This window comes from Ctenopharyngodon idella, chromosome 15 (genome assembly GCF_019924925.1).
Source record: "Ctenopharyngodon idella isolate HZGC_01 chromosome 15, HZGC01, whole genome shotgun sequence".
Taxonomy (NCBI): Eukaryota; Metazoa; Chordata; class Actinopteri; order Cypriniformes; family Xenocyprididae; genus Ctenopharyngodon; species Ctenopharyngodon idella.
The window spans coordinates 3,496,999-3,507,653 of NC_067234.1; the positions used below are offsets into that span (position 1 = coordinate 3,496,999).

At 35.6% G+C, this 10,655-nt stretch overlaps 1 protein-coding gene across 1 annotated transcript; it reads right to left on the minus strand.

The window, feature by feature from the left end:
• Nucleotides 1–4,623: 4,623 nt before the first annotated feature.
• LOC127496313 (C3a anaphylatoxin chemotactic receptor-like) lies at nt 4,624–10,426 on the minus strand. Its single transcript, XM_051864210.1, has 2 exons — nt 10,346–10,426; nt 4,624–7,831 (listed from the first exon to the last, which is right to left on the minus strand). Exons 1-2 carry the CDS (start codon nt 10,347–10,349, stop codon nt 6,900–6,902), a joined length of 936 nt encoding a protein of 311 aa, XP_051720170.1. The 5' UTR covers nt 10,350–10,426; the 3' UTR covers nt 4,624–6,899.
• Between the last annotated feature and the right edge of the window lie 229 nt (nt 10,427–10,655).

The following is a 10,655-nucleotide window of genomic DNA, read 5'->3' on the forward strand; positions in this document are numbered from 1 at the left end:
ATTTCTGAAGGATCATGTGACACTGAAAACTGGAGTAATGATGCTGAAAATTCAGCTTTGATCACAGGAATAAATTACATTTTAAAATACTGTATATTCATACATAAAAGTTATTTTAAATGTGTCTAATATTTCATAATATTAATGTCTTATTGTATTTTTTATTTAAAAAAAAAAAGCTTTGACGAGCAAAAGAGATTTTGTTATATACATGCATTTTTCTGTCATTTAGTCGGTGCCTTTTTTGGTTATTTCTCTGATTTTGTAGTGTATTAGTAACACTGCATTATTTAAAACACATTTTGTTTTGGTCATGGTTCCTGGAATGGCACTACTGATGAATCTTACATCACTTTACTATTTATACATCATGTTACTGGCAATACATTCTATGGAACTAACTTATACATATTTTTTGATTCCTTATAAGCTTTAAAATTTTATTTTTAAAATATTTTTTAAGCAACAACAGAAAAATAGCTAACTGCACACTGAATCCAATGAGGACTGAAGAAGTCTAGAAGTACAAAATTTATTTCATGAATTGCATGGTGCAATAAAGTACAGAGTGCAGGTGAATTAAAAATAAATGAGCATGAGCAGACGTTTCAGTAAGTTGCTATCCTCAGTGCTCAGTATGCAACAAACAATCACCCTCTTTCTAGAAAGGCAAGCAATTGAAAGCAATCAGTTGAATCCAATTGTCACAATTATCAATTATCACAAGTATCAATCAATTATCACAAGTGTCACTGCAAGAGAGTCTAAAAGTTAGCAAACATGGCACAAAATGTGTAAAATATGCATGGCATGAATGAAAAACTAGAACTTTCTTGTTTTTTGTCTTTTTTTTTTTTTTTTTTTTTGCTGTGAATTTATATTTTACACATTTTGTGCCATGTTTACTAACTTTTAGGGCCCGTCCACATGGAGACGAGTTTAGCTGTATACGGTTTTGAAACCGGGTCCCAGAGTGGATAAATTTGAAAATGACGCCCTCGCGTTTTCGTGTGTACAGCCAATCCGTATATTTTGTGAAACGATGATGTCCTCCCCCCACGTGTCGGCACTAGTCAGACACCGCTAACAGCACAAAACAGAAGCAGCAACAACAACAATAGTGGACTACATGCTTGTGTTTGTGCTGTAGAAGCTACCGAGCCTATTAGCTTTACTAAAATAAAGCTTTATTTCTAAGCTTTACTAAAGTTTGTATACAGCGTGCAAGGTTTATGCGCATGCTCCAAGTCTTGTTCTCCATTTTTAGTCTATCTCTGTGGCAGAATTACAGCGCCACATACTGATCTGGCATGTATAATGTACATCGTTTTGAGTCGGTTTCAGTGGTTTCGTGTGTACAGAGATATTTCTTGAGACAAGGAAAAAAAAAAAGATTGGATAGGGAAAGCTCTGGCTTCGTGTGGATGTAGCCGACTCCCTTGCAGTGACACTTGTGATAATTGATAATTGTGACAATTGGATTCAGCTGATTGCTTTCAATTGCTTACCTTTCTAGAAAGTGGGTGCCCAGCTAGCAGCGAACTTTCTCAGAACTTTGGCTAACATTCCGTAAAACTTTTTTTAACGTTTTAAAGAAAACATTTGAATGTATTGTTCAAAAAATGTTTTAAGAATGTTTAGAATTTCAGAAAATGTTCCTATAATGTTAAGTGTAAACAAATCTAGAACATTCTCCTGCAACATTTTGAGGATGTTTTGAGGATGTTGTTGAGATAACAGATTATACAATGTTCTCAAAAAAACATTTGGCACAATGTTCCATAATAACAAAGTAAGAACATTCTCACAGCTACATTAGAAAAAATGTTGTGAGGATATCATTGAGGCCTGAGATGGCTGAGTGTTTTTATAAGACATTCTTGTAATGTTCTTGTGTTAACAAAGCTAGAACATTTTAAATGTAACATTTTGAGGATGTTGTTGAGGTAAAGGTTGTAGAATGATCTTTTATAAAACATTAGTGCAATGTTCCATAATAACAAAGGAAGAACATTCTCAGAGCCACATTAGGAAAATGTTATGAGGGGTGTCCTGAGATGACGGAGTGTTTTTTAAATGTTCTTTGACGTGTTAACAAAGCTAGAACAAATTTTAATGTAACATTTTGAGAATGTTGTAAAGATAACAGATTATACAATGTTCTCAATAAAACATTGGTACAATGTTCCATAATAACAAAGGAAGAACATTCTTTCAGTCACATTAGGAAAATGTTATGAGGGTATTATTGAAGCCTGAGATGACAAAATATTTTTGTAATGTGACATGTTATCAAAGCTAGAACATTTTACCTGCAACATTTTGAAGATGTTGTTGAGGTAAAAGTGTGTATGATCTTTTATAAAACATTGGCACAATGTTCCATAATAACAAAGGTGGAACAAATCAAAGCAACATTCGTAAAATGTTTTGAAGATATTATGGAAGACTGAGATGACAAAATGTTTTTTAATAAAACATTCCTGTTAAGTGATGTTTTAACAAAAGTAGAATATTTTGCCTGAAACAGTTTGAGGAGGTTTTGGGGATGTTGTTGAACAGGTTGTATAATGATCTTTTATAGGCTAAATAATTGGCACAATGTTCCATAATAAGAAAGGAGGAACATTATCAATGCAACATTCATAAAATGTTTTGAGGATATTATTGCCTGAGATTACAAAATTTCATAATAAGTGTTAACAAAAGCTTACAACATTGTGAAGATATTTTGGGGATGTTGTTTGTGTGAGATTGGAGAATGTTCTTTTAACCTACAATATTGACACAATGTTCCATAATAAAGGAGTAACATTATCAAAACAACATTTGTAAAATGTTTTGAGAATATTAATCCAGATTGCGATGAAGTTTGGGCCAAATCTGGGTTACATTTGGCACTTCTGGTTTGGTTCTGGACCTGGCATCGTGTTTTTAACACCCTTGTGTGAAACAGCATTGGGCTCTGAGTCTGGTCAGCCATAAGAAACAAAAGATGAAATGCATTATTTTGGTTGAACACTGGCTTGAGTAGTCTGCAGAAGTCAGCTGAATTCTGGGGAAGGGAAAGTCTCGCATTTGGCTGAACTGTTGCGCGAACGTACATTTTGCAACATTTTGTTTTGTTCGTGGTTCCTGGAATGGCACTACTGATGACTGATCTTACATCACCTTACTATCAATACATCATGTTACTGGCAACACATTCTTTGGAACTAACTTATACATATTTTTTTTATTCCTTATAAGCTTTACAATTTTATTTTTAAAATATTTTTTAAGCAACAACAGAAAAATAGCTAACTGGAGATGAGGAGCGCTGATTGGGCCACGGTAGATTGACGCGTAATACCACCAACCACAGCGTGCTTTTCTCACGACGTAAGAACATTTGAAATGGACGAACATCGCAAATGGTTGTTGAAGAAATTGGTGCAAAATGTCCTTGGTCTTTTTGACGGAAATATATACAGACTCGTTCACAAACAGACGCAGCAGATATAGAGTTGTGATGGAGGATGTTTTACCCACGGGGACAGTTTGTGGCACAAACAACAGAACTGTCTCCTGGTCAACAGAACTCTCCCTTCCGCAATAATTACTGGACTGTAAGATTTTTTAATGTCTTTTTCAGTTTACATCTTTCGTTTATCCTTTACGTATTTGCGTACACTAAAATCCATTTTAATCAGTATTAGATCTTACTTTCTTAGAATGACATGACAATTGCATTAATTGTGGGTGTATTTTGCTTTTGAATAACAGCTAACTTAGATTTGTTTTCATCTAGAGTCCAAACTGCCTACTTAAAAATTAACACTGATGATGCAATAAAATATCTCCATTTACAACAAAGGTAGCCTACGTTGCTAGGTAATATTGTGTTCTATATGCATACGAATACTGTACATTTGCTACTTAAATGTGTTAATCTGATTATGTATTTTGAACTTAAATAATAATATTTCAGTAATTCATAAAGATGAAATGGGAAAGATATGAGCATTCAGTCTAAGACGTGTGTTTTTGATTTGGTAGTCTAGCAATTATTGTATGTACTGGCAATAGCAGTCTTAGGTAAGACATTAGGTAAAGTACATTGTTGTACGTTGACAGACCATGTTTTAAAATATTTCAGGTACTTTGGGGCTGACGGTCAATGTGAAGGACACAATCTGGCAAATATTGAAGCAAACAATGAAAATAATCTAACAAAAACTCACCCTCAAGCCATCCTAGGCGTATATGACTTTCTTCTTTCTGATGAACATAATCAGAGAAATATTAATAAATATACTGACCCATCTGAGCTTTATAATGGCAGTGAACAGGGTTCACGAGTATGAAGCCGAAGAAAGTGTCTCCATCCACATCCATCCATCATAAACGTACTCCACACGGCTCCGGGGGGTTAATAAAGGCCTTCTGAAGCGAAGCAATGCGTTTGTGTAAAAAAATATCCATAATTAACAAGTTATGAAGTAAAATATCTAGTTTCCGCCAGACCACCTTCCCTATTTAACTTACGGAAAAAGTGTAACTGACGCAACGCCAGTTTACACTTTCTTCGTAACTTGAATACAGAAGGCGGTCTGGCGGAAGCTAGATATTTTATTTCTGTGTTCATCAGAAAGAAGAAAGTCATATACACCTAGGATGGCTTGAGGGTGAGTAAAGCTTGGGCTAATTTTCATTTGAGAGGTAACTAATCCTTTAACTCCTTCTTTAATGCTACAAGCACCAAACACAGAAGTTTGAAGTTTGTTGCTGTCATTTGTAACTGATCAGACTTAACAGTTTTCATATAATTGGTGATCAAATAATTACAAAATCCCACAGACTTAAATTGGCTGAGCAATATTAATGCTGCCCTATAGAGGGAGCCACGGGATAAGAAATCTTTGAAGTCCACTCTTTTACTCTCTGTTTCCATCAGGTAAATGGCAAAGAAATGCATACTCAGAGGGAGATATAATCTCACAATTCTGAGAAATAAAGTCAGAATCGTGATATCTAATTCTCAATTCTGAGGGGTTTTTTTTGCTCAGAATTGTGAGGTATAAACACACTTTTGCAAGTAAATGTCAGAATTGTGAGCTGACTTTTTCCCCCTGAAAATTTGACTTGGATGCTGAACGGAGTTGGACATAGTGGTGTTTTAGAGGTAAAAAATGATATAAATACTGTTTGGTTTCTCGCACAAACCAATCGTTTCGTGTCTTAGGACATCAATGTGTCGTCACGAGCCGCAGGGTTTAATTTGGATTTGTCTGTCATGTTTATTTGACTCTTATAGATGGAGTTACCATTTACACGCATTATTTGACTGACAGACTGCGATGGTTGGAGTTAAAAATCATCATTTGTGTTCTACTGAAGAAACAAAGTCACCTACATCTTGGATGCCCTGGGGGTAAGCAGATAAACATCAAATTTTCATTTTTGGGTGAACTATCCCTTTAAGGGACAATTTCTTGGAATTGAGATTTATCTCAATATCTGAAAGCTGAATAAATAAGCTTTCCATTGATTGTATGGTTTGTTAGGATAGGACAATATTTGGCCGAGATACAACTATTTGAAAATCTGGAATCTGAGGGTGCAAAAAAATCAAAATATTGAGAGAATCACCTTTTAAGTTGTCCAAATGAAGTCCTTAGCAATGCATATCCACTCACAAAAAATAAATGTTTGATATATTTTTGGAAGGAAATTTACAAAATGTCTTCATGGAACATGATCTTTACTTAATATCCTAATGATTTTTGGCATAAAAAAAAAAAAAAGATAATTTTGACCCATACAATGTATTGTTGGCTATTGCTACAAATATACCTGTGCGACTTCTGACTGGTTTTGTGCTCCAGGGTCACATATAAAGGATTAAGTAGATGTGTTTTAAATAACAGAAACAAAATAGATACTCAAAGTATCATATCTATACTTTCAATAAATTAGTCTTTACATATGTCGTGGTTACTAATTAGGCTGGCTAATTTAGAAAGTTTTCAATGTCAATATTGTTTGTGATCTTAAGATGTAATATGTATTTTCTATTTACACTGTTGTATGCTTCTCTCTTATAGGTTATGAGGAAAAACTCTACACACAGACGCTCTACACACACAGACAGCTCAATGCTGCTAAATGGCAGAGTAGCTGGAAAACTAAAAGACAAGAAAAGTAGAACATTAATACAGACGACTATATTAATTTTCTCAAAGAACCAGGACAAGCAAAGACAATGATGAGCACTCTGAGCAAACACAGCAGTCAGACGCATGATTACACACTGGACTTTACTGAGTTCTTCAACATGTGATGTTGGGCATTTACTGTATGTAGTAATTACCACTAATAACTACTAATAAGTTATGTGGATGTCATTTATAAACCTGTTAGATTTTGTTGTTTTATTTTTGAGATTAATAAAACTGTACATGTACTAAATGTACTAAACATTTATAGAAGGTCATCGCAAAACATTTTTAGAGTGTTTTTAGAGAATGTTATCCTACCTTTTAGAAGAACATTCTAAGAACAAAAATAAAACTTCCCACTGAAAATATTATAAGGACGTTAGGGAATAATGTTCTAACAATGTTATCACTAAACAATTTTAGAATGTAGAATGTTATCCTACCTGTTAAGAGAACATTCTGGGAACAAAAATAAAACTACCACTGAAAAAATTATAAGAACGTTGGGGAATAATGTTCTAACAATGTTATCACTAAACATATTTAGAATGTTTTTAGAGAATGTTATCGTACCTTTTAGGAGAACATTCTGGGAACAAAAATAAAAGCTGCTGAAAATATTACTAGAACAATACATGGTAATGTTCTTAGAACATTTTTAGAACAAAAAAATTCTAGCTGGGATGGTGGTAACTTTCATTAGTCCAGATGATCTTCAGCAAACGCCGTCTCCAGGACCAGCAGCAGAGACTGTTTAAGCTTCTTCTTAAACTCCTCACACATGAACACATAGAGAATGGGGTTCAGACAGCTGTTTAGAAAAACCAGGAAGGTGACTACAGCTTTAGTTTTTGAAAGAACATCTTTAGCAGATTTACTCCAATGATTCTCTTTTGCACTTAAGCTATAAAACTTGTGGATATGAAAAGGAAGCCAGCATATGAAAAAGGCCAGGACCACAGCTATAATGACCCGGTAAGACCTGGGCTGATTCTCCTGTTTGAGACGTTTGACTCGCACGCCGATAGCTATATATGCAGATGCAATGATCAGGAAAGGGATGACAAAGCCCACTATGAACCTGTATGTGACCAGAATCCTGTAGTATTGTTTAGGAAGGTTAGAGGTTCCTTCACTCTCTGCTGCTGAGTGATTGATGACTGCAGGGATGCAGCAGGCGATGGATAAAACCCACACAATCATGCAGATGATTCTGGCTTTGAATATGGTTCGATTATTACGAGACCACACGATCATCCATGTGCACAGGCATCGGTCCAGACTGATAGTCGTCAGAAGCAAAATGCTAGTAAATGAGTTTAGGTAAACCATGAAACAGAGAAACATGCACTTGTAGTTACCAAAGTGCCAGATACTGCGTATGTCTAAAAGTGCTCTTATGATTAGAGTTAAGGAGAAGATGAAGTCTGCAATCGCCAAGTTGAGGAACCAAATGGAGTTGACTGTCGTCTTCATTTTGTAACCAGTCACAAATATGACAAGCCCATTTCCAATGAGACTTATAACAGGGATGGCAAAGTAAATGCATATAATGAAGATATTAAAGCCTGAGAAGATCTCTGTCTGCACTGTAGAATTGGTCACATTTTGAAATCCAAAAGTAGTGCTTGCTACAGGAAAACAAGAGAAAAAATACAGTGAGTTTTGGTTTCTGGAATCTGAATATTTTTTATGCCACATTTCACATGCAACATCTACCCCAGGATGTCATACGAAGCCTAGAGTTTAACACTCTCATCAGTTTATTTAAAGTTTTGACTATTCTGCAATGTCAATCAGTAGATAACAGGACAGCATTACAGGAAAATTCTTTCATTTATTGTGCCCTCCATAAGAATTGGAACAGTAAAGACAAAATTGCTTTGTTAGCTGTGGTGTCAAGACATCTATAAATATGATTAAGAGAATAATATGAGGCAGAAGTACAGAATGTCACATTTTATTATTGGCTGTTTCAACACAAAATGTTTTACCAACTAAGAAGTACAGCACTTTTAGAGTTTCATCCCTCTGCCTAATGTAAGCATAAGTATTGGAACGGTTTAACTTAAAGTAAATGTAAATGTGTAAAAGCTAATATTTAATTGTAAATCCCTTGCAAGCAATCACAGGAGCGAGTCTGTGACCCATAGACATCACCAGACTCTTGGTTTCACACTTTGAAATGCTTTTCCAGGCCTTTAATACAGCCATTTTCAATGGTTTCTTGTTTTGGGGAGTTTCTGCCTTTAGTTTCCTCTTCAGCTGGTGAAATCCTTGTTCAATAGGAATTAAACCTGGATATTGACTTGGAATGTCCAGTTTGGAATGTCCTGAAAAAGATAGATACCACTGGCAAGTATCAGCAACCGACAACGACCAGGTCAGCTGAGAAAATCAACAGCAGTTGATGATAAACAAATGACAAGGGCTATGAAAAAAACTCTAAAATAACTCAGTAAAATCACCAGCAACCTCCAGAAAGCTGGGGTGATGGTCTCACAATCTGCTGTTCACAGGAGACTTCACCAACAGAATTACAGAGGATACACAGCAAGATCAAACATCTGATCAGTACCAAAAATAGGAAAGCCATTTTGAATTTGCAAAAACACACAGAGATGAGCCAGTAGAGTTTTATGGACAGATGAGACAAAGATTAACCTTTATCAAAGTGGGAAAGCAAAAGTGGAGGTAGTGTCATGTCATGGGCATGCATGTCTGCCTCTGGAACAGGCTCACTCATATTTATAGATGACTTATTTAATGATGGCAGCAGAAGAATGAATTCACAAGTGTACAAAAGAATCTTGTCTACCAGTGTTCAAAAAAAAAAAAAAAAAAGCCACCAGACTCACTGGGAAGTGCTTCATATATCAACAGGACAATGACCCAAAACACTAGTACTGCCAACTCAATCAAGATTATCATGGTAAAGAAATTTAGGGTCTTAAGGCAGGAACACACCAGGCCGACACCGACAAACTAGTGGCGACGAAAGCAGACTGTGGGGTTGGCTCACGTCGGCAGCGTCTGTGTCCAAAGTTGGCCTGACACACCAAACCAACGCTCGACAGCCGACGGCCAAGTATCACGTCCATTCTGGGCCTGCGTAAGATGAAATGCCTTTCCGTACCAGCAGGTGGCAGTAGCTGAATAGCCAATCAGAATGATCAGATGGCCCGACGGACTGACAAGCAGTCAAATCGGCCAAAAAAAAGCAGACGAGGACCAACTGTAGCCGAAGGTGCGGAACACACTGAGAAAACTTAGTCGGCCGACGAACAAAAACTGTCGTGTGTTCCTGCCTTAAGATTGGCCAAGTCTCCAGATTTAAATCCTATTGAACAAGCATTTTACCAGCTGAAGAGGAGACTAAAGGCAGAAACTCCCCAAAACAAGAAACCATTGAAAATGGCTGTATTAAAGGCCTGGAAAAGCATTTCAAAGTGTGAAACCAAGAGTCTGGTGATGTCTATGGGTCACAGACTCCTGTGATTGCTTGCAAGGGATTTACAATTAAATATTAGCTTTTACACATTTACATTTACTTTAAGTTAAACCGTTCCAATACTTATGCTTACATTAGGCAGAGGGATGAAACTCTAAAAGTGCTGTACTTCTTAGTTGGTAAAACATTTTGTGTTGAAACAGTCAATAATAAAATGTGACATTCTGTACTTCTGCCTCATATTAATCTTTTAATCATATTATAGATGCCTTGACACCACAGCTAACAGAGCAATTTTATCTTTACTGTTCCAATACTTACAGAGGGCACTGTGTGTGTGTATATATATATATATATATATATATATGTAGTGTAAATATATTTATTAATGTAATAATTATAATGGATTTTCATATTTTGGAAAGTCTGGGTCTAAGATATAATATATTTATCTATATAGGTCTGTAAAAGGCAATTAAACAAGTAATAAATGAAACCTAAATAAATAAGTGTTGTGACCACCAATTAACAAAACTAAAAAGTTGAAACCAAGCTACCTGTAGTTCACACATGGTAAAAATCCTTTTGGAAATATCTCTAAGCTCTCTACAATTTTCACCTAACTACAGAGAATGATAATATTTTCTCCTCAAACCCATACTGTATGTATATAATGTGCATATTAGATCCTTACCCATTTTCTGTATGGCTTCAGTCCCATAAAAACCTCTTTGCAAGTTCTGTTTAGAGATGAAAATCAACAACTGGTGATAAGTTCCCCCTTTACTTCTCTTAAAAAGTGATGGTGCAATGGTGTACGAGAGGGATGGGCAACTTCGATAGTGAAAAGGGCCAACATTTTTTCTCCTTAATACCAGGGGGCCAGATTACTAATCCACACTTGCACCTTTTACACTGTCTAACTCAATTTACTTTTTATTAAAGGAAATCAATGTATAATTAATGTAATTTGTTTTTAAAGATTTTATGAACTGTAAAACTTA